This window comes from Oculina patagonica, chromosome 11, assembly GCF_052425735.1.
Source record: "Oculina patagonica isolate OP01 chromosome 11, crgOcupat, whole genome shotgun sequence".
NCBI lineage: Eukaryota > Metazoa > Cnidaria > Anthozoa > Scleractinia > Oculinidae > Oculina > Oculina patagonica.
Window position 1 is genome coordinate 128,856 of NC_135768.1, and position 26,131 is coordinate 154,986.

At 37.0% G+C, this 26,131-nt stretch overlaps 3 protein-coding genes across 5 annotated transcripts in view; 2 read left to right on the forward strand and 1 right to left on the reverse strand.

The window, feature by feature from the left end:
- LOC144630073 (cilia- and flagella-associated protein 65-like) overlaps positions 1-13,587 on the reverse strand; it is a 31,552-nt gene extending 17,965 nt beyond the window's left edge. Inside the window, exons 1-9 of one of the 3 annotated variants that reach the window (XM_078488353.1) lie at positions 13,467-13,587; positions 12,849-13,016; positions 11,419-11,521; positions 11,266-11,301; positions 10,621-10,751; positions 6,881-6,995; positions 6,174-6,264; positions 5,935-6,086; positions 3,874-3,987 (exon numbers count right to left, since the gene is read on the reverse strand). In XM_078488353.1, coding sequence (XP_078344479.1) covers positions 3,874-3,987; positions 5,935-6,086; positions 6,174-6,264; positions 6,881-6,995; positions 10,621-10,751; positions 11,266-11,301; positions 11,419-11,521; positions 12,849-12,997 — 891 coding nt within the window. In that variant the 5' untranslated portion in view covers positions 12,998-13,016; positions 13,467-13,587. Of the gene's footprint in view, positions 1-3,873; positions 3,988-5,934; positions 6,087-6,173; positions 6,265-6,880; positions 6,996-10,620; positions 10,752-11,261; positions 11,302-11,418; positions 11,522-12,848; positions 13,017-13,466 lie in introns of those variants that run through there. The other 2 variants (XM_078488352.1, XM_078488354.1) reach the window with 2 other exon arrangements.
- On the forward strand, positions 13,556-18,009 carry LOC144630076 (dual adapter for phosphotyrosine and 3-phosphotyrosine and 3-phosphoinositide-like). Its single transcript, XM_078488357.1, has 8 exons — positions 13,556-13,716; positions 14,768-14,890; positions 15,235-15,368; positions 15,820-15,968; positions 16,394-16,441; positions 16,724-16,786; positions 17,262-17,347; positions 17,807-18,009. The coding sequence occupies exons 1-8, from the start codon at positions 13,679-13,681 to the stop codon at positions 17,910-17,912; spliced, it is 747 nt and encodes a 248-aa protein (XP_078344483.1). The 5' UTR covers positions 13,556-13,678; the 3' UTR covers positions 17,913-18,009.
- Positions 18,010-20,177: 2,168 nt separating this feature from the next.
- On the forward strand, positions 20,178-25,857 carry LOC144630182 (thioredoxin-related transmembrane protein 2-A-like). The gene is made up of 8 exons (XM_078488480.1): positions 20,178-20,428; positions 21,757-21,823; positions 22,283-22,396; positions 23,038-23,114; positions 23,625-23,731; positions 24,189-24,254; positions 24,717-24,846; positions 25,365-25,857. Exons 1-8 carry the CDS (start codon positions 20,288-20,290, stop codon positions 25,470-25,472), a joined length of 810 nt encoding a protein of 269 aa, XP_078344606.1. The 5' UTR covers positions 20,178-20,287; the 3' UTR covers positions 25,473-25,857.
- The last annotated feature ends 274 nt before the right edge of the window (positions 25,858-26,131 follow it).

Genomic DNA, 26,131 nt, shown 5'->3' on the forward strand with positions numbered 1-26,131 from the left:
ACTCATGAAAAATGTTTTCATGAGCCATGAAATTGAAGAGTTTTCAAACTCTACAATTTCATGGCTCATGAAAAACATTTTCATGACTCATGAAAGTAAACTTTTGGATCATAGAATTTTATGGTCATGAATTAACCATTATGTATTAAAAAATTCATGGTTTATGAATTTTTCATTAAATTAATGTTGGCCTACTTAAAAATTAAAGAACATTCAAGATGAATGACAATAGTTGAGTTTTAAAGTGGCTAGGCCACTGTATTACAGTTAATTCTATTCATTTTCTTTAATTAAATTGGCAGAGGAAATTGGTGTGAATGAATGAATTTCTGGCATACAGTATATTGAAAATGAAACTTTCATTCAAATCGAGATAAACATGAAAAAGGTCACGCTGACATTTTTCAAATTAACCCACAATCTGTTTTAATCTTCTTGAATTTTTTCCATCCATGCCCCTTTTTGCTTTTTTGTAAGTTCTTCTACAGTTTAAACCCGTTATTGTGATATGTTAGTCAATTCTGCGAACAGTTGGTCAATGCCAAAGTTGCCTAGAATATTGTGTGACATAGCCTCATTAATGAACAGGTTAAAATTTTTAACAAAAACAATGTAATTTATATACAATTATGTGCACTTGATAATATTGCTAACTAAATTCTATTTTAATTAAGCAGGAAATACTTTTAAATTTCTACAATATTATAAATGGGACACTAATATTGACAAAAGAAAAAGAAAGTTAACATTGGCTTTGACTGAACTAACCTTCCTTTGAAAAGTTCAATGTACACAAAGTACTCGCAAGAAGGGTGAATGCCTGGATCTGGGTATCCCATCTCTGGATTCAAACTAGTGATCAGAAGCTATAAACTACACTTTGCAGTAATATTAGCACAAGCCTGTACTATTGTCCTAGCCATTCGTGTTGTTATGATCTTATTAAAATAAAAATGTTTCATAAGCCATGATCACATGGTTTCATGGCCATTAATTCACCATTAAAATAGTGTTTGCTAACTTAGAAATTAAAGAATATCCATCATAAATATCATGAATAGAATTTTAATGGTTCATTATTAAACATCAGATTCTCACATATCAAAAAATGCAATGTCATGAAGCATACATGTATTCCTTTGGTAGCGGTATCAGTTATAAATGTTTTATATGTGCACTGGTTGATGTTTAAAACTTTTAGATCAACAGGAAAGAATTTTGGGCTATGTCCTTTTGTACCAGTGCACAAGGGAATAACCATTGCATTGTTCTTGTTTGGGAGTCATTGTTTAGCTGTACACATGTGGTTTTTTGTTTGGCCTTTTGTGTCAGCTCTTGTGTACCTGTACACCTGGTCAAAACTGAATTCAGGCACAATTATGAACAGTGCACAAATTCAAGAACCTCAAGGTACCATAACTGTTTCATTGTGTAATACAACTTTCACTTAACACTCTACTGGTCTTAATTTATAAATACTTACATTCCCATCAACAATGTTCAAACAGCAACATATGCATCGCACGTACGCTTGATTAATTTTTAGTTTGATCTTGAAAATCCACCATGCGGGAAACTCGCATCGTTGTTATTGCTGATATACCTTATGCACACAAAATAATTTCCAAAGCAGTCAGTTTACCGTTTGGAATGCTCAAGGTTGAGCGAAAAGATATTGCAATGGAATCCCACATAAGTTTCATGGAGCACACTCCACAGTGTTCGGGAGCGTTCGAACTCCTCAAGTTCCAACTTGACTATACTTCATCTTTCTCTCAATAAAAGTCAATAATGTCCCAAATCCGTTAGTAAAATTGCTTGGAACCATCATATGCTTCTTTAAACGTTTCCTGGCTACTTTCCAGACAACAGAACGCCATTAAATGGCGTAAAAAGCCGAGTGTGTTTGTGAAATTCGGCTACACGCACCGCCATCTTGGATTTGGACGAGAAGGCCCTGAGAACCAGTTAATCTATCCCATGATGCAAGGCTCTTTTTAGGCGCGCGATTTCAACGGTCGAAGGCAGTTGAAAGAACTGAGAACCGAAGAACTATACCTCTTGAAATGATTCTAAAAGCAACAAAATCAAGATCTTTCACCTCTAAAAGAGAATGTGAGTAGAAAGAATCGTGTGGTTTTTAAAAGTAATAGTTTAGATAAAGGTTTTTGTAACAATCCCCTCGGAATTAATCAGCAGTCAGTGTGATGTTGATCTGCATACATGCATAAATGTATGCTTTGTTCTTGCAATTATTCATAAATAAGCTTGAGCTAAAGCTTAAAGTTGTTTTAGAAACTTATTTAAATGATAGCACCTAAACTTGTGATAGAAATCGATCTCAAAATATGTTTCTGTTATGAATAATTGTGCTTTTAAAGTGTGTATTCCACGCCCAGAGAAGATCTGATTTTAATCGAATGTTGCTTTGTGCTTTTGTAGGTATTGCAGCAGAAAAGCTCGATGAAGACATTCACCAACAGAGCAATGTCATGATTTTTAAAAAGCTAAGTGAAAAACAATTCACAAACATGACTGATGATCGGTACTTTGAGACTTTTTAATCATAAGTGGGATGTACATCTAGCAGGAAAATGTAGTCTTTGAAACTTGAACAACTGTAAATTTGAGGGCTTTCAATGGCAGTCACTGCACATGTTTGTCACATGAGAAATCCTGCAAATTTAGTGAGAACAGTGAAATAAATAATCAAAATTGTTTCTGTTCGTCTTAAATCTTATGTGGGCTGCTTGATCTTTTGGTATCAGTCACCAATCTATATATTAGCTGTTAATTAACCATAAAGCTGTCTGTGCATGGCTTGTGACTCATTCATTGTATTTTGGTGCAGTTTTGTATTGTTGCTTGTTTTTGTTTCTTCATAATATTTTTTGTGTAGCACAGGGCATTCTCGTATCTATTTTAGTTCCATTTTATAGGATTCATAATTTATGGAAGTTTAACGGCAAATTGATGTTACATGTATTTGTGTGCTTGATTTACCCATGAAAAAAGTGAAATTTGTTTTAAAGGCATTTTCATGGTGCTTCTGGGCCTTTACCTACCCCATGAAAAATGCAGAGAACCAGATGGTGTCTGATCATGAAAACACCATGAAAACCATCAGAAATTTTCATGGTCAATGAATATTTCCATATTCAAAGGATATTCATGGGCCATGAAACTTTTGAACCCATTAAAAGCCCATTAAAGTCAACACCATGAAAAAACCAGGCTTTATTTTCATGGTCTATAAAAAACCCATGAAATTCTGTATCTTGCTTCAGTGAACTTTCATGGCTTTTTCAGGAGTATTTAAAGGACTTTCATGTAATGTGAGGGATTTCATGGGCCATGAATATGGAAATATTCGCAGGATTTTCATGCCTTTTTTATGCCTTTTTAATGCCTTTTTCATGGCAAAAACCCCATGAAAAATCCCATGAAAAAGCTTTGAATATGTCATGAATTTACCATGAATAAATTAATGGGATTTTCATGGGTTTTGAGTTTATAGTGGTTTTTTTAACGTTTCTTATGGCCAAATTAAAAAAAAACACATTTAATTAAACATTTACTGTGGAGTGTTTAAATTCTATAAGCAAATAAACCAGTCATTCTGCAAACATCTGACACCAATAAAAACCAGTGGCAGGGTCAAATAAGCAGAACAGGTTAGACAGCTTTTCTAAGAAAAGAACAAGCCCTCGCACACACATGTTATTAGCTTACTGTGCACATACAGGGAAGATTAACTGACAGAAAATGCTTTTGGCTAGATGTTGGAGCCTAGGAACAACAACTGTTCATGATATGGATTTGCACCATATGGTCTACACATTTATATTTTTTCATCATAACTAGTGTAGTTACCTTAACTTTTACAGTGCTTTCTGCTGGGACGACTCCATGATAATGTGAACATGAGAATACTGTGTCAATATTGGAAGCAGATGATGGCTGTATCACTTGGAATGGAGCATTTACCTGTCAATCAAAGTCAACAGCTCAATGGCCAATTCCCTCTATGGTGCACGCCTGCAGGGAATCACAGTAGTTGTATTCATCGTTGCTAAGTCTTGTGCATGGTTTGATGAAAACAACTACCATGATTCCCTGCAGGCGCACGCCATAGAGGGAATCGGGCATTGTTAAAGCCTAGTCAGTATTAAAATTACTACGTTAACCTCAGTTTTTGTACAAATTAATATAGATCATGTAACAATTGAAATGTTTCATTGCAACAATTATTACTGAGGATTTCAAGTACTCATGTATTACCTTTAAAGTGGAGATCTATCATTGATAACAGCTTGGCCCAAACTCTGGACCTGATATGGGGTCTAAAACTGCTCCCATTCTGGTCCCCAGGGTCCACAATGTTTTTGGTTAGCACAAAAAAAAATGACCTCTGGCTGGTTTCAATTTTTTCATTTCCAGCCTATAAAATTTGTGTGGAAATCTGTGAATTGAAGACTTTTAAATAAGAACACGGCCTTTATTAGGTCCTTATTCCCGGTGCTGACAAAGATTGTGGCCTCTGGGGACAAGAGTGAACTACTCCCATAAAGGACTACAGACCAGTAAGAGAATTGTTTCTGAATGTGTCCACTTTGGAAGAAATCTGTATTATAGTCCAAGCTAACTAAGGCTCAATAAGTAACAAGCTACAGTTCCCGGCCTTACCAATCGATGAAACCGATAATCGATGATAATCGATACCAATCGATTATAATCGATGCCAATTAATCGATTGATATTGGAAATCGATGACCAATCGATGGCGGAAAATTTTGTGACTTTTAATTTCATCGATTTTCATCGACTGTTATCGATTATCATCGATTATCATCGATAACCATCAATTTTTATCGATCATTTTTTATTTGGTTTGATTCAATATGGGTGTTATTACATCAACTCAGTGGCTCTTAAAAGCGATCAATAGCTCATTCATTTTCGTGATATACTGTTGTCTGTTATGCATCAAAAACAACGTTATTATGAGAAATGGGGCAAGATTTACACTAGCGTATAGATTACTTGAGAAATACATCAGCAAAAGTTGTGTTACATGCAGGTACAATATAAGAATATAAGAATCTACAAAATACAAACTTAATCTGGGAATTAAAAACAGAAAAATCCTTTGAAGCTGGATTTTAACAAAAAAATTGACACAAAAAATCTCTGCATTAAAAGGCCAGAGAGGAGAAACCAGCTCAGTTTGTAGTTGGCCTAATAAATTATTGTCGATAATTGTCCACGCGGCTTAGTAGCTTTAAACGTGTTCCCACACTCTCCCCGTTTTCTCCTAGCCACAAACTCCTCACCAACTTTAACGGTGAAGTCACAAGCATAGTAGCCTTTGACCACGCACTTTATAACAAGTGTAACGTCCGTTGCTTTATCCCCGGCTCTATCTGCTACTTCAGACATGTCATTTAGGATTGCAAATATCTATTTCCGGATATCCTGGAGAATTGTTCTCGGGATGCCCAAGTAAGCCGCAAGATATCGATAACAGTCGATGACAATCGATGAAAATCGATGACAATCGATGTAATTAAGAAAATTTTATTTGTGACTATCGATTGGTCATCGATTGGCCGATACCAATCGATATCAATTAACTAACCATCATCGATTGATATCGATTGATTGATTGATTTCCGATCATCGATTTTGATCGATTGGTCAGGCCGGGTACAGTTGAATCCTAATAACTCGAACCTTCAAGGGAAATAGAAAAAGGTTTGAATTATTGGGAGTTCGAGTTATTGAGGGTAAAACTAGTAAGACAGAAAGAGAATGACTTGAAGGGGAATCAAAAAAGGTCCGAGTTAGCAGAGGTTCGAGTTATTGAGGGTGTGAGTTACCAGGATTCAACTGTATATGTCAGATTGAACAAATGACATCTAGATCTATACGTACTGGAGAGAAGTTATGAAGCTCAATCCATCTGTTAGCAGTACTTTGAACTGGGACTTCACCAAAGTTTAGAATCACTTCTTCCTTGTTTGAGAGTTCTGTGGAGGACGTTTTCTTAGGTCCTGATACACTGGCCACCAGATGGGGATATTTACCTAGCAAAAGAATGATTGTACAGTTAACAAATGAATGATACAACCAGCCTTGCAACAAGATGTGACTAAAGTGTGTGAGTCACTTACCTATTCCTTCAATTCTGACATGCTTTGTAAAAGGAGACTTTTGCCCAGCACTGTATGTGCACACTGCAGTAGCTTCGTAAACCAATGCTGCCTGTGAAGACATGAAAATATAAAATAAGAGTATGCAAAGCACCAATCATTGTTTGATATAATTATTAAAAAACTTGCTATCTTGTTTCTGTAAATTTGAAAGTTTCCCCGCAAAGTGCTCTATGACTGGCCAATGCTAACACCAATGCTAACACCCATAATGACAACAACAATTATATTACATGCCCGTAAGGAAAAACTTTTTGAATAAGAGTTTGTGACAAAGAATTGACAATAAGCAGTGAAATCCTGACAAAACCTAGCAAGAGGCCTGTGTGACCTAGGATAACATAGACTCAGGGCAGGAAAAAAATTGAAATCCACTTGTCCAGTGGGCCAGTAAATTTCAGCTTTCACTTGCTCCCACTTGAACATTTCTTGCCATCACTCACACTCACAAGACTAACTTACTGAGGCAACTTTCACTCGCCCACCAGGCCACCAAACTTTTATTTTGACTTGCCTAAGAGCACAATTTACTTGCCCCCGGCAATTGGACCTGGCCTTTTTCTTGTCCTGATTGTGCAGAACACTGTCTGATAAAGGACTAGTTGAAGAGGCAGCTAGGAAACGTTTTATCACTTTGACAGGTGCAAAGAAGATCATTGTGATCATACCTTGGGGCAAAATGTTGCTTTAATACTGCATGATGTCCTTGGAGCCAAAGTGCCGCTTTCTGGTACAATGGAGAATGGCTCCAACACTTGCCACTGGAAATTTGTAACCAGTTCACTGATGAATTAAACAAGAAAACAGTCGTTTACATGTAATTTGTGGCTGGCAAAAGATATAGCGATGTTGACAGTACAGCAGCATTAGTTAAATTTGAAAACAAAATATGCAAATAACATAAACTCTTATTCCACTATATTGCTTTTAGGAACAATACATTGTAATACAAGATGAGTAGAAATTTTCAACTACAGTACCGCTCAAATGTAAGTTGACAGTCTCGACTCGATCCTCGAGACTCGAGACTCGATCCTCGAGAGTTTCGAGTTTCGAGGATCGAGTTTCGAGTCTCGAGAAACAAGGCGGTCTCGAATATTCATAACTCGAAAGGCTTTCGAGGAAACGATTTATTTCTCGAGGAAAGAATAAAAGCCGCTCGCACCTCATGTACAAGTGTTTCGCGTCCACCCTCAGCGCATGAAATATAAACCCGACATGTAACATTCGACAGTACGATATATTCGCGCCGATCGTAATTCCGTTTACTTACCTGAAAGTACTGACACAAACTCCTCCTTGAAAGCCGTGATCGACGAATTAAAGTTAGAAAAGGTCGTGACAAGAACCTGTAGTTCAAACTTGTGCTCTCCCTTGTCAAGTTTCGGTTCAACCCGCCGTAAGTGCATGTTTTCAACCACGAAGATATTTCAGTTATTGGTTTACAAGTTCATCCTGAGTTTTCGCAAATAAAACTACAAATTTAATTTCTATCACAAAATGTTCTGTAATTCAGCATCTGAAGCATTCGATGCGAAACGATGAAAATGCGACGAATATTGTAAGTTGAGCCGCAGAATAGCACCGACAAAATCACGCAAACAAGTTTCAGAAGCCTGAATTTCAGACGTCTCTTTCTGGTCGCTACTGAAATTCAGACAAGAGTTTCCGTAAATAAAACCGGTTCTTAAATTTGAGTTGTAAAAATTCTGTAGACGGCAAACGAAACATTCCACGTGAAAAACATCGAAGCCGTGAAGCCTTCCGTAAAACATAGGCACGCTAAGCGTGCAGGAGTTATTTTTTCAATTTATGAGGTGGCTTGGGGTGAAACTGGGTGATTGTCCTGTTGGGATGGTTTATGCCATGGGTTGAGCTATTTGTGGATGGCGCCCCACGGAGTCACTTTTTTGCACAAAGTTTGCTTGCAAACAAAATAATTTTTACATGCATTTTGATACATCAGAACTGTTTTATTTAATACGGAAATTTTCATCATTTAATTAAAAAACAAAACTAATTCAATTGTCAAAATGTCACAAAATGGCACGTTCTTATTCAGTGTTTAAAGCGGTTATTTTGTTGCTAGCTTTGTAGCAACCGTAACGGATTACTTTTGTTTGTTACGGAATACTTTTGGCTTTTTGCCAAACACTGTAACATGATACCGTTGTTTTTCTCACTTTTGTAACGTGATACCTTTGTTTTTTTAAAACGAACGTAACACGATACCCTTGTTTTTCTCGAAAAAGCCACGTCTTCATAGACATTGAACGAAAAGTACTTTAATAAACCGCGAAGTAATAAACGAATCAAATAAAAAAACCACTCTCTTCGGAAAAGTTCTTTAATGCGCAGTACACCTGGAGTATTTGTTTCCTGTCAAAACTGTTCAACAACGTAAATTCTATTCAACAAACAAGAACTAATTGAGTTATCAAGTTGTCACGAAATGGCACGCTCTTATTCTGTTTTCGCTATCGATCGTAGTTGCTTTTAACAGTAAAGTTACTTGTACCGGTTCAATGTTTGAACGAAACGTTAAATGTTAAATGTTTGAACGAAATGTTTTACAGTTGATTTCATTTTACTTTGGCCGCCCGCTTTGCGAAGTTTTTTGGGAAATTGGAAACTTTGTTATGAAGTTGCCAATTACGGTGCGAGTTTGCGAATCAAATTGCAAACATCGATACAAACTTCCCGACTTCGGCCCGACTGAACTTTCCAAGTTTGGTAGTTGAGGAGAAACAAGACATGTTGCTCGAAAGTCATGGCGATTTCTGAACTCGAAGATTTTAGAACTTGTCAAGGAAAGTAGCTTGAAGTGCAAGACAACGTTTCGCATCAGCGATCACGCAAGTGATTTGCCGATAGATAAATATCATGCATGTAGAAATTTGGTCAAATTTTAACTTTTTTGTATGAAAACACATATTTAACGATTTCTGTGAGGCATAATCTTCACTGTCTTCAATTTCAAGTCTTCTGCATTTGTAAACCGGATGAAACTGGATGGTTTACCCATATGTAAAATTGATTTTAATCGAAGCCGACGCGACGCGACGCGACAGGGAAGACTAATTTGTTCGAGACAACATGTTTACGGCTCGCTAACAATAAAAGTTTATTATTTTTATGACATTAATTTCCAACAGTTTAGCGTAGCAAAGCCCTTTTTGATAACATAACTACAGAAGGATTTAATAAATTCGGGCCGAAGTTGGGAATTTTGTATCGAAGCTCACAATTTGATTCGCAAACTACGAATACGTTTCAAATCCATGATAATTCACAACTCACCAATTAATCTTTCAATGAAAACGAACTGCGACACGCTGCGACACATAATTTCGTCAGATTACTTTGCCTTTATAAACTGCAATTTGATTGGTTCTGATAGTACCTGAAATCTGATTGGTGTGACAAACAAACATACTTCACTGACCCACTGACCCACTGACTGAGTCACGGAACATCGCGCCGACTAAAGAGCTATTTTGAAAAAATAACTCAATAAATGGCAAGACAGACTTGTGTCGCGCCATCGCGTCTGGCTTGAAATGAGCGTGTTTATTTTTTTGTGAATTTGGCATAAAATTCTTAAAAGCTAAATTCTTCTTGAATGAAACTTGTCTTCATTTATAACACAGATGATGGCGTTAATTATTATTACAGCTTTAGAGAAGTTATACAAATTTTGCTTTTTTAAAGCGGCGAAGTTAGAAAAGTTGGCAAAATTTGCATATGTCAAAAGTAATTTGAAACCTTTCGAATAAACTCTAGCGTAAATAAATGTAACACAACGCCGCACGCAAGTATCCGATTTTGATTCTTTCATACACACGTAACTGCGTTTTTCAGAAGAAAACTAAATGACAGAGTGAACTTTAATGTTTAATATTTGTATCCTAAATCATAACACAAGCAATCGTATGCGTGACATTGCACACGTGCGCGCGCGCGCTTCATGTTTGTCCTAAGATCGCCTGAACGCAGGTTGTATTTGTCCATGTTGATTCGGCGGGACCGCGCTAACTCCAACTCGGTTACTTCTGGTTCGATTTGCCCTCAATTCATTCACTATCGACGGTTTCGAGCTCCTATTTCGAACTTTTTGGGACGGTTCGAAATATTAAACGACCAAACGCGCGTTGTTACAGCAGAGATGAGTAGCCAGCACGCTGGCTTCGATCATAGTACAACACTCGAGAGTGCGGCCCACTTGAGCAATTTTATTCTCGAGGAATCATTCAAGCGACAAGCTCATTATTTTTCTCGACTCGAGACTCGAAACTCGAAATGTTCGAGTTTCGAGGATCGAGTCTCGAGGCTCGAGGCTCGAGGATCAAGTCTCGAGGATCGAGGCTCGAGGGACTGTCAACTTACATTTGAGCGGTACTGTATTTACCTGGTGTTTGTGATGTGAAAAGTGACATCAACACAGTCCTTTACTGCACACATGCCAAACTTTAAAGAATCAGGTACTGCTATATCTGCCTTGGGCAGCACAGCTCTCATGGGAACTGAAAAAATTCCCTCCTATAGAAACAGAACACACATGTACTCAGTTAAAACTCTGAAAACCACATCACTCTCAGGCTTTGTTCTGCTTGCATTTCCTTTTATTCTTGTTTCAAGAATCTGGGGGCTCTTTGGACTTAGTCTATCCCGGTTTTAGCAGCAGGAAGTAACTAGAAGTATTTATACCCCCCCCCCCCCTGGATGGGATGCTAGTCAGTCGCAGGGTTACTCCCAAGCATTAAATTCACCAGTACCCATTTATACATCTGGGTGGAGAGAGGCACTATGAGAGTAAAGTGTCTTGCCCAGCCAAGAACACAACACAACGACCCCGGCCAGGGCTCCAACCCAGACCACTCAATCTGGAGTTTGGCGCACTAAACATTAGGCAATCACACCTCCTACATGATATCTCTACACTGGACTTGAAAAAAAAACTTAAATTAAAGCTTGCCCTTTGAGCTGTAGGTTATATCTGCAGTGCTGTGGCATCCCAAAACTAGACAAAAACAGCCAGTTCACAGCAACTTACATTTGTTTCAAATTCTATGCAGTCTTCATACTGCCCCTGGAAAAGAAATAACAAGAGGAACAATAATATTAATATGTGTACTTATTTTTGTTTGGAAGGAAAAATAATTTTTATACAGCTTTGATTATCATAGAATATTAAAATTATTAATACCTTTTCAAGAGGTCTGAATGTGACAGGCAGCGTAAAACTGGTCCCAGAGCTTAAAACAATGGGTTTAGGATAGAGTGTAGTGAAAAATCTACTTGATGGAGACCTGAAAAAATAAATAAGAAATATAAATAAATACATAGCATATGAATTTGATCTATTCCTTTCTCTTTTTTAGGGACCATTAGTTGTCATCATAATCACCGTGTACAGCAGTGTAACTAGTGCTCGGTAATCGAGCTTCATGCATTATTGTATTGCAGGGCAACAGCAACACATTTATTAGGATATAGTTCGGCATAGATTCATAGATGCCAAGTCTCACGCTTTTGGCGTGAGACTCACTCTTTTTGACCCAATCTCACGCAACCACGCCATTCAGACAAAATATCACGCTTTTTTTAAAAATACTACAAATTGAGGAAAAAGTCTCATTAATTTAAATAAAGAGATATACTTTCAGCTTTACTTTGGTAGAGATGAACGCTAATCGAATGGAGAAGAGGTTAAAAACAACAAACGCTTGCCCAGAATGAAGGAAATTGCTTCTCTGCAACTTACATTTTTAAAAATTTTCTTGGGGAGCATACCCCTAGACCCCCCTACAAGTTCGGCCCTCTGGGTCTGTCACGTCTGACTATTGCCCTTCGGGGCAATTCAATTTCTCACTCCATACCAACCAATAAACTTGGCATCTATGTAGATTAGAGGTGTGGAGGAAGAGTCAAAACATCAAGCTTCAGCCGTGTAGCAAAGAAATAGGGATAGAAGTAATTAACAGGTGCAAGGTGATCTAGGAAAGCTATCTGGAGTAGACGTATTTGTAGCACAACCTAAGTAAAGTATGCGCTATTTGACAATATGTGTCTGCTAACAATACCTTCAACTTGAGCGTGCATGCATTAACAGAGAGCACAAGAGCACATTGTGTTGACGTTTTTGACGTAGTTGATGCCTTAATTATCTCAAATTAAATTTGTTCCCATTGTTATACGTTGTCATGGGTTGTTTACTTCAGCATACCAGGAAATAACAAGTGATTATTGATTACTACTACCCAGAGAAGAATACCGCAAAATACTTTGTGTACGCCGACACGTATGGGAAACCTCAGTGCAAATTGGTTAGTATGATGTCATAATTTGCCTTATATGAAGCACTTACCCAAAGTTTTAGCGTTTTAGCATTGTTTCTGCGCTTTGCACTCGGCACAAAAATGTGCAATATTATTGTTAGTTGGGTTTTGAACCTGCAAGTTCACATGTAAATTACTTATTGAAAGGTGCAATTAAATGTTAACTTAACTGTTTCTCAAAGGAGCACCTTTTCTATTTCCTGAAATAAGAGCGTGCACTGTCTATGGGCTCTTATCTATTGTGAATCAAATAATTTGATCCACAACAATAGATAAAAGATAAGTAATTATTACTTACTTGTACTGAAGCTTCTGTGTTTTAATTTGCACATTTTTAAGCACAATTTGTTGAGTGTATTCTCCACCAGGCTCCCATCCCTGCCATGTGACACTGTCTGCCACCTCTATTCCAAAATGATTGATGCAACGCTCTGTCTGAACTGGCATTATAACAATGTACTACAAGCTGCAGAAAGAATTATTAGGTTAGAGAAAGGTTAGTATTTGTGTGTTTTTTTTTTTTTAATTAACTGTGATAATTTGGCTTGCAAGTGAATCATCAGCGCAGAGTTGGAAAGTTAAATTAACCCACTGTATGCATTATGACATGATCATCCAGTTTTCATATCAAAACACAGATTCCAAAACATGCCAGTAACAAACAGAAAGAGCCTACATAAAAAGTCAGTGAACGCGGAGACCTCTTTGTGAAGTAAATCGTGAAAATTTGCAAATCAGTGAACGTGATGCAGACATCCAACCCTATCAACGTTAACAGACAATTAAGTTAAATGTCTATCTACAATTATGAATTCAGCTACATGCAATGTACAACATGTAAGCTGCTCAGAAGTCAAAATTTTACCGCGTACGCGAGCCATTCTTCCACTTTAACAACATTGATCAATAAACTCACCAGCTAAATTAGAAAGGCATCACTATTCTCTCGTGGTAATCTGCATTTTACTCTCTCTTTCGAGCCTGACATGAAAGATCAAACTTCATCGAAATTTACAAAGATGGCGCCCAGATAGTTGTTGTTGAGAATCACCGTAGTTACGAAATCACCAAATATGGAAATAGCCCGCTCCAGGCTTCCCGCCACCATTGAACCGCGAACGTCAAAACATGGACTCATCGAGAATGAAGAAAATTGAAGATATTCCGTAAGTTTTTGTCATTTTACTGACCTTTTCTAGCTGATTTTAAATCTTAGACATAATGTAGCATGTAAAACCTTATATTTATTGTAATAGGACAATCTATCGTTGTATGAACCAAATACAGGTCAACACAGACTGTATTTAAGCTTACCGGCAATTGAGCTTAGTTTGTTTCAATGCACGGTTAGGTTTTGCTTGTGTCAGCTTAAACTAGTTTCTGATCTGTGTATGGTTGTTTCATTCAAAGTTGTTGTTAATTCTTGTTGTTTGTCGCTTAACTTTTAGACCAAAGCTGTTTTTATTGTTTAATTTTGCATTAATTTCCCTTGTATTACATGTAAGCCTGCATGGTCTTGTATTGTGCATTTACTAAGTATATTATATAGTTGTCCATTAACCACACTATAGTTTCAGGAGTATTTTGCTGTTTTAAAGAGGCCCTTAGATTTTCATTAATGATGTTGTTGTGAGTCAAAATCACGTACGGTAGTTTTACATGACTTAAAGATTAATAACTTCCTGCTAATTTCTGGATTTGGAAGCTTATGTTACCGGTAGGAGGTCAAGGGTATATTTTAAAATGTGTAAGCAATATCTCAGGACTTGATATATTGTAATATATTTAATTCATTGTAAATAAACATAACTTGAATGCCTAATGAGTACTGTTCAGTTCTTTGTTGAACAAAATCCCTAGATGTAAATTATACAGCTTGATTGTATAGATCTACAAGTTATGGAAGGATTGGTTTTATTGCTAAGAATTATGTGGATTTTAATAGTTTTTTATTATGATGCCAATATATCTAACCAACATTAAAGAAGAAAATATATGCAAAAATGCTTCTGTATTACCTCCTTATGTGTGATTTTTTCCTCCTGCTCCCAGTAATTAAATTTTTTACTCTTGCTGGTCTAGAGTCCTAGCTTGTGTTCAGTGTTTTACCACGAAATATATATCCAAGGAAGATCATTGAAATTTGGCGAAGGAGGGAATTTCAAAATCCAAATTTTGCCTGACAACTAGTGAAGTTATATGTCCTTTTTCTTTTAGATGGTACCATCATAATATGACAAGGAACAGTGCTGAAGTGTTGCTGCTTCATTATGGTTGCCAAGGAAGTTATTTAATCAGACCAAGTAAAGGCAACCCAGGACATTATACTGTGTCAGTCAAGTAGGTGGTGATATTAACAAATGGTTGTAATTGCAGGTTTAGATAATATGGGTTAGGTTCACACATATATCTTTGGGTCGCTCACTAAGTGCTTATAAGAGAGAAGTTATGAAACTCACCCTAAATAATTCCATAGCACTTGATGACAAAAGCGAGCACAACACAGATCGATGCAGGGTCTGAGTTGAGTACATACATGTTGTACTCCAATCAGCGACCCTCCATGATTCTCAGTTTAGAATAATCTCACTCTCTTAGCAGGCATCACATTGCTTGTTATGTGCCTTTTAAACTAGTTGCTATCAATGTCAGTGTCTTTCTTTTTTTTAAATTTATTTTGACAGGAGCCTTGATTCTGTAAAACACTTTCCACTGGTTTTTGATAATAAAAAGTTTGTCTTTGGAGTAGGAGAATTTTTTAATGTTGAGCAGTTGGTGGAGCATTTTCAAAATTATCCCATCATTGGAGGAGAAACAGGTTTGACGACTTGTCTCTTATTATATTTATTGACATATTTATTGATAAACTACCAAGAATAATCTCTGCCTTAAAAATGCATCCATATCTATACCCTGCCTGCAAGTCAGAGATTTCTCTTTACATACGTAAAAAAAGTGAATCTCTGTTGATCCCATTTTCAGATCTTTTGATGCCTTCGGCTTCATCCTCAAAAGATCCGGGAACGAGATTAAATCTCTGTCTTGCAGGGTAATCTATTCTATTTTCTAACATTTATCACCTCCAAGGTTAACACATTCTATTTGTGACTCTTAAAAATAACACAATTTCCATTGACAGTACAGGTACTACCAAAAATAAGTTGTGATTTACCTTAGACCCTTGAACAAATTAATTACCCTTGAAAACACAAAGAAATGCAGTTATGTGAGACTATAATAATAAATTTCTTGTACCATTTTCTCATCAGGTCAACCTATCACTCTTGCATACCCCTATCCTTCCAAAGTTGATGAACCATCAGTGTATGATGATATCAGCAGACATGCAGTCTGTGGGAGCTCCTATAAATGTTCTACAGACTCCCATGAAGAGGAACCAAAAGATATCGACTGGTCTGTGAGTAGCACTGCCTTCCTTTTTTGGAATTTAATTAACAACTGCAACTATAGATAAGTATACTGCAAAATGCATTTAATGTTCTTTAGGGCTTTTAGTCAGTAGACTTGTGACATTCTCAGACCATTCTTCACCCTAGTTGTATAATTTATATTAAATAGATTTAGCCAAGCCTAAAAGCGGAGCTCCCTGGTTATTCTATATTTTGCCCTTCATGTAAAACACCCACGAGCAATGCCAGGAGCCTTGATGACCATCAAATGCTTGGTTTTCCTATTTCTATGCATGCATGATTGTCCTTTTTTCATGGTTATGGGGCTCCGCCCTGTTGCCGCTGGGGAGCTCAACTATAAATAACTGTAAGCACTTGCAAAAATAACATCTTATTTAAATACTAATTTAAATTTGTTGTTCATGGTTGACAGGTTGCATCTAAAGAAGGTTTTCTTACCAAACAAGGAGCTATTCATAAGGTAATGGAATAATCAACAAGGCCTGCCAGCAGGGCCGTACCTAGCAGGGGGCAAGGGGGGCAGTTGCCCCCGCCAGAAAAACTAAAAAAACTGAGAAAAAAAGTAAAACAAACTAAAAAAATCCAGTTGTCCCCGTCAGAAAAACTTGCCCCCGCAGGCAAAAAATCCTAGGTACGGCCCTGGCCAGTCAGAGAGAAAATAGTCCTGGTGTTTCTATTATTGTGTAAATTTGTTTGAAATGAAAGAAAATTGTTGATTGATTTGATTTCACTTGCATCTTAGAACTGGAAGAGACGATGGTTTGTCACAAACAGAAACACCCTTCAATACTATAATGAACGAGGGGTAAGTACATGTTCGTCTTAAAATACCCAGTAGACCGCACACTGGGCAGCATGCAAAGAAATTCCTGTCCAACACTCTGGGCTAGTGGATTTTTCAGTTGGGCTAGTGATTTTTTTAGTTACATTTTTGGCCCTTTTGTTGGCAGATTAATTATTAAGGCTTCCAAGAAAGGCCTTTGGACTAACACAAGATGGTTCCAACTTGCATGCCTGAAGGCAACCTGGAAAAGTTGGAATTTTCTTTGCACCTGTAAAAAAATTTATTTGTTTTCTCTTAAGTGATTATCTCATGCATACTTATCTTTAACACCCAACCATCAGTGCTTTGCTTGAAATGCACTGACCCTTTCAAATACATACAGATTTATCTAAATGGACCTGAAACAACCAAGATACCGGTAAGTATCAACAGAGAATTATAATGATCAATTTCAATAAAAACTTTTTATCTAAATAATTTTACTTATTTTTGACAGGATAAAAAACCTATAAAAGTACTTGACCTTCGACTGGCAGAAGAAGCCTCCAAAAATAACACATGTGGAAAGCCAAATGCTTTCAGGTAACTTTATAATGGGAAGAGATGGCTATCCAGTTCACAAATAGAGCAGTTTTCACTTGAGTGTTATTTGAAAGTAATTCGCGTTTGCTTTGGTTTTACATTACTACGCTTAGTGATTGGTTAAAAAATCTTGCACCACTTTCTTACCCAATCAGAAGTAAAACCAATCCTGACTCGCTCACGCACGTTTTTGCGCGCTTCGTGCCTGCGACATGTATTTGCCTCGAGTTTCGATTGGCTGACTAGATTGTCTGTGTCCTTTGTGATTGGTCAGAGTAATTACTTTGGTTTTGGTTTTACTACTCTCAATTGAAAACTGATCTTGATCTCAATAAACTCTAACAACTTAGCAACTCAACTTGCCATCTAATAGATCATTCCATTTTCTTCAATTATTTTACTGGCTGTAGACCCAGTTACTCCGATAACCAATGTTATCATATTGTGTTTTTATTTCAGCTTAGTTTTTCCAGATAGAACGTTTCTCCTTTATGCAGACACTGAGCAAGAAATGCAAGAATGGATTAATCTGCTGAAATGGAAACTGGTAACTTCCAATATTTAGTTTATTGTTGTTCACTGATTTTCTAAAGGTAAAACTGCTTTGATATGCTAATAAAATATTAATTTTCTTTGTCAATATAAAATGAAGCGCAAAAGCCGCAGTGGTAGGTTCACTATTAATAGCACTGATTTTATAGGTACATAATATGTAAATTCTGAGAAAAAAAAGCTGGTTCCTGCTTGTTTAAATGAACAAAGTACACAGTCTCTTTGTATCGATCAGAATAATTTATTGCAAATTCAGTTAACATTTATTGTCTTTGCTTCATTACAATTATTAGATACAATTAAATTATATTTACTTAACAAGTCTTTTTTTTCTTACTCTGTACATTATTTTTACAATTTTCTTTGTTTATAGTTACAGTATGAAAAGTGAAACTCGCCAGTCAAAAGCATACAAGTGGAATCTGTGAAAAGATAAATTATTGTTGCTGTTCTTAAACAAGTTGTACCATATTTTTAACCTGCATTAAAAGTTTATTTGTAAAGTTGATAACTCCTCTTAGTTTTATTTTATCTTTGGTCATGTTCTGCTTTTGCAAATTTTTGATTAGATCCAAAACAAAACAAAATGAGAATTAAATGAATATTTCAAAAACTGACCAAAGTTCAACATAATTTTTTTGTTAATGCATTCTCAGCAACCATATATGGCAAAATTTAGCACACTGACACTTGCACTTTTCTCAACACTTTCATTTTCACTTTCCCTATTGTAAATAATTTTCACAGAGGTTGCATCAGGCATAACGGAAAAACAGTAGTTTCTAAAAAGTAAACAGTTTTCTTTTGTACATGTTCACTGTTTAGGAAAACTTGGGTGGCAAATACTGGACGTGTTATAATATGTATCCAAATTGGTTTGGATAGTTAAAAGAGTTGGCAATATAATTATCTATTGAATTATGGTATATACAGTTGAACCTCTTTAATATGGACACAAAGGCATGAAAAAGTGAAAATGAAAGTGAAAGGGAAGAATGTCTGTATTACCGAAGTGTCCCTTTTACATGAGGTAGAATTTTAAGAATTTTGGTCTCTTTCAGACTATGTGAACAGTCTGTTATAGGGAGGTGTCAACAAGAAGAGGTTCAACTGTAGCAATTTGTGTTTTTGGTGAGCAAAATAAAACTGACAATGAGAACTTTACTGCCAGCAATAGAGAAAAGATAAATAATATAAAAAATAAAAAATGTGTTACCAATGGAAAAAATTGTTCTTATTGACTACCACGAAAATCCTCACAGCAACCATGTACATGTATTATTTTTCAGACAAAGGGTAAAATAAATTATTTGTTTTAAAACCAAATTCATATTTAAATTGTTGATATATATTTCTATACACAACTGCCATCAGTGTCACAAAATTTCTGTCTCGTGAATTCACCAGATGACTGGAAGATTATTCCGCACAGTGGACGAGATAAAAAATATCTTGTACTGCTCCTCACTAATTCGTAGTCTCTTCAACAGGAGTTAAGAAGTCATCGATAACAAAAGTAGTAATAAAATGCCGTTGAGATTGACGCTCGTCCATGCGATGTACAGATTGTATTTGCGATCAAATTAACTGTTTCGACAAATTTCCCTATCCAATATACATCCCCAAGCTTCCGTACTCAGTGGTCCAAGATGGTTACTTGGTAGTTCATCCTGTGATTTCACTTGACTGTATTTTCCTTCAAACCAACGCTTTTTCACCAGATTAGTTCCATAGTTACGAATGAAAATATTTCGCCACCAGAAACCTGTTTGAATGTCTTTCTCGACTTCTTCTCGATCGAGAAGTCTGCATTTCTTTTTCCATAAAAGATCGGAATTGTAAATGAAGTCATACCACTTCGTACAAGTCTGTGAAGCTTGGCAAAGGCTTCTTGTATCCAAGAAAGACAATATTTCCAGCATAATCTCAGGTGGAAGCGATTCCAGATCGTCCGACATCTTGTAACTCTTAAAAGCGAACGAATCGCTGAATATTTCTGGGTAATTTAACCACTCAACCCTTCAAAATTTCAAACTGAAATCAATTCAAGTATTTCTTGAAGTCAAGGGCGATGAAATCAAGCTTAGTTTCCGCGATCCTTCGTAAAAGAACAAGTTGTACACAACAATATCGCTTTCGCTTTGTTCTTTGTTTACACGCGTACTTTTCTCTCAGCTGATCGCGAAAATTAAAACCGCTCATTAAAACTGACAGCTGCTATGGTAACCATCAGGTTTCCGCTTGCCCTAGACCTGAGGTTGAGGCCAGGTACTTGTCACGCAATCAGTTCAGCGGTAATTTTGGAAAGTGACACCAATATTACTCTCCGGGAATTAGAACATGTGAATACGATATCCAAAGAAAACGCTCACAATCTGACCGAACACTATGAAACTGGACTCGTTGAAGCCTTTACTAAGTGGTCACTACATTTTAAATCCTGTGGCATCCTTATTATATGTGATTTTAAAATGTGTTGAGCCGTTTTGTGGGTGGCTTTTCCCAGGAGAAGAATGTTATCTCGCTTGGGTAAGTAGAACTTTTCTTGCGCGTATAATATCGATTTTAACACCACGAATTTATCGATTTATTGATTTCTAGATGTTAAGTAATGTCATTTACTCCAATGCAGGGCCGATCTACCCGTTCTATAGTGTTCTTTTGATACATAATACACATAAGAAATAGGTGTATGTTTTACTAAAAACGTTCTAAGAACACTATGCATGCCCACAGTTAATATTTAACCATGCTATTCCCAAGGGTAATCAACATCTAAATTCTCCGTCCAAAATCAATATCTCGCCCTTTCATTGTCAAACTGTATTTCAACTGCAAGTAGGGTGCTCCATTTAGACTGAAATGTGTTCTCAGTGTAGAGTTACAAATCTTTACTATCAGTGGTGGTACTGTGACTATGGTATGTAAGTCTTATAATTCTGTGTCAGGCCAAGTGTCCCAAACTGCAAGAGCTTTTCCTAGGCTCTGTAGGATTCAGTGAATAGTAGTATTTTTATTCACCCCTTGGATTGGATGCTAGTCCATCACAGGGTTACCCCCAGCATTAACTTTGCCTATACCCATTTTACTCCTGGGTGGAAAGGGGTACTGTGAGAGTAAAGTGTCTTGCCCGATAACACAATGTAGTGACCCAGGCCAGGGCTTCAACCCAGACTGCTTGACTATGGGAGGTTCATTATGGTAGTTTAATTTGAAGTGCATTGGATGCTAAACAAACATCCACTGCATTTAAGTGTGGTCAGTCTTTTCACACTCTGTTCTTGAGCAAGACACTTCACTGCTTTAGTAATACCTCTAACCACACAGGTATACAAATACATTTGGTGCCAGCTGATTGTTGGAACAACATGACCAAATGCAGGAGGTAAACAGCAGTGGACTAGCATCACATTATGGGCAAAGAAGTTCTCACCTTATGCAACAGACACCAAAGAAATGTCCTAGCACTGCTAAGCTTCCACGCTTGGAACCAATACTACTATGAGCAAATTGCTTAATCAGCAAAAACTGTACACATTTTAGAACAAAACTTCAAATGTGCAGTTCTAGAAAATATCCATAAACACCACATGGAACATCAATGAAAATTTGGAGGGGGTGGGGGCCTCAAAAGCCAAAATTTTTGAAGGAAAATATTGGGCTTAACTGGAATTTCTTGGAGGTGGGGGGATTCAAACCAAAAACCCTTCCGTGGGAGAGGTATGAATATTTTCTGGAACAACACAATAACTGAACTGTGTATTGTACTCAACATTTCTGATATACACTAAAATAATACAATGGTAACGAATAACTGGACTAAGGTGTAAGAATATACCATATTTTGTTTACAACAGCGGGACTTTGAGCTACTGTCATTTCTTGTGATTGTTTTGGCTGTCAAGAACAGAAAATGGAAGCCAGGTATTTAACTGTTTACATTTATTACTACCTAACATTCTTTCGACTATTTAAGAAATGAAGTAAACAGGTCTGTGAATAAATAAATGATTTTCGTGATCCATAGGTAAGTATGCAGGGCTCAACAAAACCCAGTCCGCACGGGAAACCGCCGGGCAGTGACTGCCACTTGCCTGAGGGCCAGGGCCTGGCAAACCCCTTAATTTCTAAAACAATGTTTTTGAAAGAAGAGATTTTGAAAAAAGCATGAGTACTTGGGAAAGGGGGAAAAGTGCCCGGGAAGCAATTTGAGTTGCTTTCCCCATGAGCACGCTGGAAGTCAAGTTTTTTTAGCCCTGGTATGTGTAATCATCAATCAGCCACATTTGTGAAAAATGCTTATAATGATGTTACTCAAGTGGCAACAATGAAGACACATATTTTGTTTTCTGTAACATTTTTTTCGATTTTTCTTTATTGCAGCAACTTGGCAAGAAGCAGCCTCCATGGTATTCTTGTTTAGCAAAATTGCAAACTTTGTTCTTTTTGCGAGGTCAGACCTGAGACTTGGCCTGATTTACCTGATTCTTTGTTTAGGTGAGTAACTCACATTGGCTTCTTTCTTAGAATTTTAATTGCCACACTGATAAGTGTGAGCACTATATACACTTCAATGATGATCCAAATCTCTGTTGTGCAAGATATATTTTGTACTATTTGTGAGTCTAGTGTAATGGACTTTGTTTGTAGTTTGGGTAAGAGTTGTGTAAGTAAAAAAAAAAAAAAAATTAAAATTTTTTTTTTTTTTTTTAATGTAGTTCACTTCAAAGTGATAAAATAGGCTCTTTCTGTCTGTGCTAGGACACAATTTACGCAGTGGGACATTCAGAACAAAGTAACTCATGTATGACTTATTGAAGTAAATGGGGGATCAGATTCAGGGTCCAATTTTTTTACATATACATTCAATCTTGTTATAGTGCCCCTTATAGCGGAGCCTGTATAGCGGGTTCTTTCCGTCCCTCTTTTTTTTTCGGGGCTTTTTTTTTATTTTTAGTTCCATATATCATTTTAAGCGGGGTGTCTGTAAGGGGGGAGGACCACAATAATTTATTTTGAACATTTATCTAAGGACCTGGGGGCCAAGCAGGGTTAAGAGTGTGCTTTTTTAGAATGAGTAACTTTTAGTTCAAAATTGACAAGTTAACTCTGACTTCTGCTCAAACTTTTCTCCTCAGTTTTATTTTTGTTGTTTCCTGAACCATCATACAGTGGACCAGATGAGATACACTTCTTTAGAGGACCAGCACTTGATGTAAGAAACTTCCGTCATGTTTAATTCTGTTGCAATCCTAAGTATCATTTTTTTTTTTCAACGCTCCATCTTTATACTTAACTATGGTCTCTCTTGCAACAAGTGTCTTAAAGTAATGCTACTTCCCTCAGGGTGGATGTTAGTCCATTGCAGGTTTATACCACCAAGCCATGTGTCAAGTCACTACGTTTTATTAATAAACATTCGTTAAGTCTGGTGTGAAAAGAGACACTAAGAGAATATAAAGAACACATGTCAACTGCTTATACAAGGATTCCTTACAAGATGGGGCACTTTACACACTATCAAAGTTACCACTGTGCATTTTGAAATTTCTTAGTTAACATTATGTTAAGTTTTCCATTCTGATTTATGACTTGTAATTTTTAAATGTGTTCTTTTTTAAAAAAACTAACTGGCAGGTTGAAATTAGAAATAAACTGAGATCTAAAATTAGCTGCAACAACCATTTTAGATCTACAACATAATTCATTAACTATTCTATCCTAGGATGCTCTTCGTGACGATCCTTCTATCACATGGTTGGTGGAATTTTACGCTCCTTGGTGTCCTCCATGTGTCAGATTTGCTCCAACATTTGCTGAATTGTCTCTAAGGTAAACACACATATTGGGGTCATTTTTTTAATGTACTTCAATCAGCTTATTGGCACATTCCTATATATTTCCCTTGACCCTTGTTGTTAGGACGCGCGCTCCCAACATGCAATTCCCTCACCGAGCGGGCGAGACTTCCCGCGCGCAAAATGAGATGACCCCCCCCGCCCCGAATGCGACACCCTGCCCACGGAGAATCCCAAGGCGCCGCGCCCCGTGACCGCCGAGAGGGGGGGGCGGCGGGGGTAACAATGAGCGCGAACGTCCTTAAAGTCATGCAGTATATGTTGTGGTTTATATTTATTTTTGGTTTAATTTTTTTCAAACCAGTGTGTCTTTTATTTTCCTTTCTTCCAGATTACAATAATGAATATAAGACAATAAAAAAGAAAAATCAAACATCAGAAAATTATTTTTTTAAAATAATTTTGTTATTGAACTTTGTTATTTTTCACAGATACAACCATAGTCACTTAAGATTTGGAAAACTTGATGTTGGAAAATATCCAATCATAGCTGAAAAGTAAGCCTGTAAATTTAAAAATCTATGTAAAAAATCACCAGACATGTTATGGTTTTCTTATGTTGTTGCCTTGAATCTCTGTGATGTGAGGGAAGGGGGGATGAGGTGAGAGACAGGGAGGTGAGGGTAGGGGAGAGGAGGTTAGAAAATGGAAAAACGTAGGGGAGGGGAGAGGAGGGAAGGGGAAGGGAGGGGAGATGGAGATGAGGCGAGGGCAGTGAGGTGAGAGGGGGTGGGGTGGGGTGAAACGAAGGGAAAGGAGGGGGGTGAGGTGAGGCGAGGCGAGAGCAGGGAGGTGATGTAACTGCAAGTGCACTACAAGTCATGACATGAATTAAGAGGATGTTCTGTTTGCTAGTCTGTTTGCCATTTAATAAATATTCTGTATCATTTGGATGTAAAATAATTTATACATTTCCTACAAAGATTCATTTACTGATGTTTTGATCTTTTAATTCCCAGACACAAGGTGGATGGGTCTGCTGTTTCTAAACAACTTCCAAGCTTAATTCTCTATGAAGGAGGAAAAGAGACAAAAAGGAGGCCATTGGTAGATAGGAGGGGTGTTATCACACCTTATACGTTCACTGAGGTATGCAGTAGCAATTACCTAATAGTACTTTTGAGTGTAGCACAAGTTCAGGGATTAGCCAGACTTTTAGTGGACTGCTCAGAGGCCATTTTAGAGACTGGTCAGTTGTATTGGCATACTTGCAGGCCAAACTCTCCCTGATTATCCAGGAGCCTCCCAGACACAGACACTAACTCCCAGTTGAGTTGTCAATCTCTTGGATTAGAAGGATAATGCTCAGATTGTACCTTAACACTTATTTTGGCCAAATCTGGGCGATTCATTTTGGGAGGAATTTGGAATGTTGGTTGCATCGGCAGGGCTATAGTTTGACGTGGAATTGGGGGGTTCGTTCGTTCCTTCGTTCGTTCCTTCGTAAATCCAACTTTCTTGGAGGTTACCAACAAGGGGTTCTTTCAGGCAAAGTTGTTGATCTAGTAAGATGGCTTCTTTGTATCAGACCTCTTTGTGCATCTTCTTGGGAAAACCCTGTGTGATATATTTTTGTTAAAACTTTTCCATTTTCTTTGTTTTAACAGATCAACATTGAGCGGGATTTCAACTTAAAAGAACTTAAGAAAGCTGCAGAAGAGAGAGAAAAACTGAAGGAGAAGAATGCAAAGAAGGACAAAAACAAAACTGAATAACTGGGACAGAAATTTAATTTAATCATTTATTCAATTAATTGCCATAAACTTTTGGAGTGCAGCAACGCTTCGAGCCCGTCGTTGATCGTTATTGTAAGAGAAAAGAGAAGCTTTTTGCAACTTGTAATATTTTTAAAATCGTTTTTTTTTTTTTTTTTTTTTTTTTTTAAATCGTTTTTATTATATTGCCACACTGCGGCATTTTCTTTCTCACTTTTATTCCTTTTTGCTATTCCAGCTTTACTCTTTTACCTTCCTTCGGGTATTTCAAACAGATTACTTCAGACTAAAGCTCCCGTTCTTTGCAATAAAGCAGCGATTAATATGTGCCAGCTACAGAGTGAAAAAACAAATTTAAATAAAATGGTTTTTAAATATTGTGTGATGTGAGTTTCCAGACTTTTTTTTAACTGATCGATTTCCCGACCAGCCACTTTCTCTTATTTTTCTTCGTTCGTTTCTTTTGCTCGCTTTCCTCGTCCCAAGCCCCCACCCCTCGTGCTTTACGCTCGCAGTTTCTTTTGCGTTCTAAATTTTTCATTAAAAAATAGCGGCTATGAACAGTCATTATATCTGTTACCAGCTACAGTGAATAACGCCGATAAAAACCTATAACGAGAATTAAACGATTCTTTTGCAAGGTCCCCTTCATTGTTTAA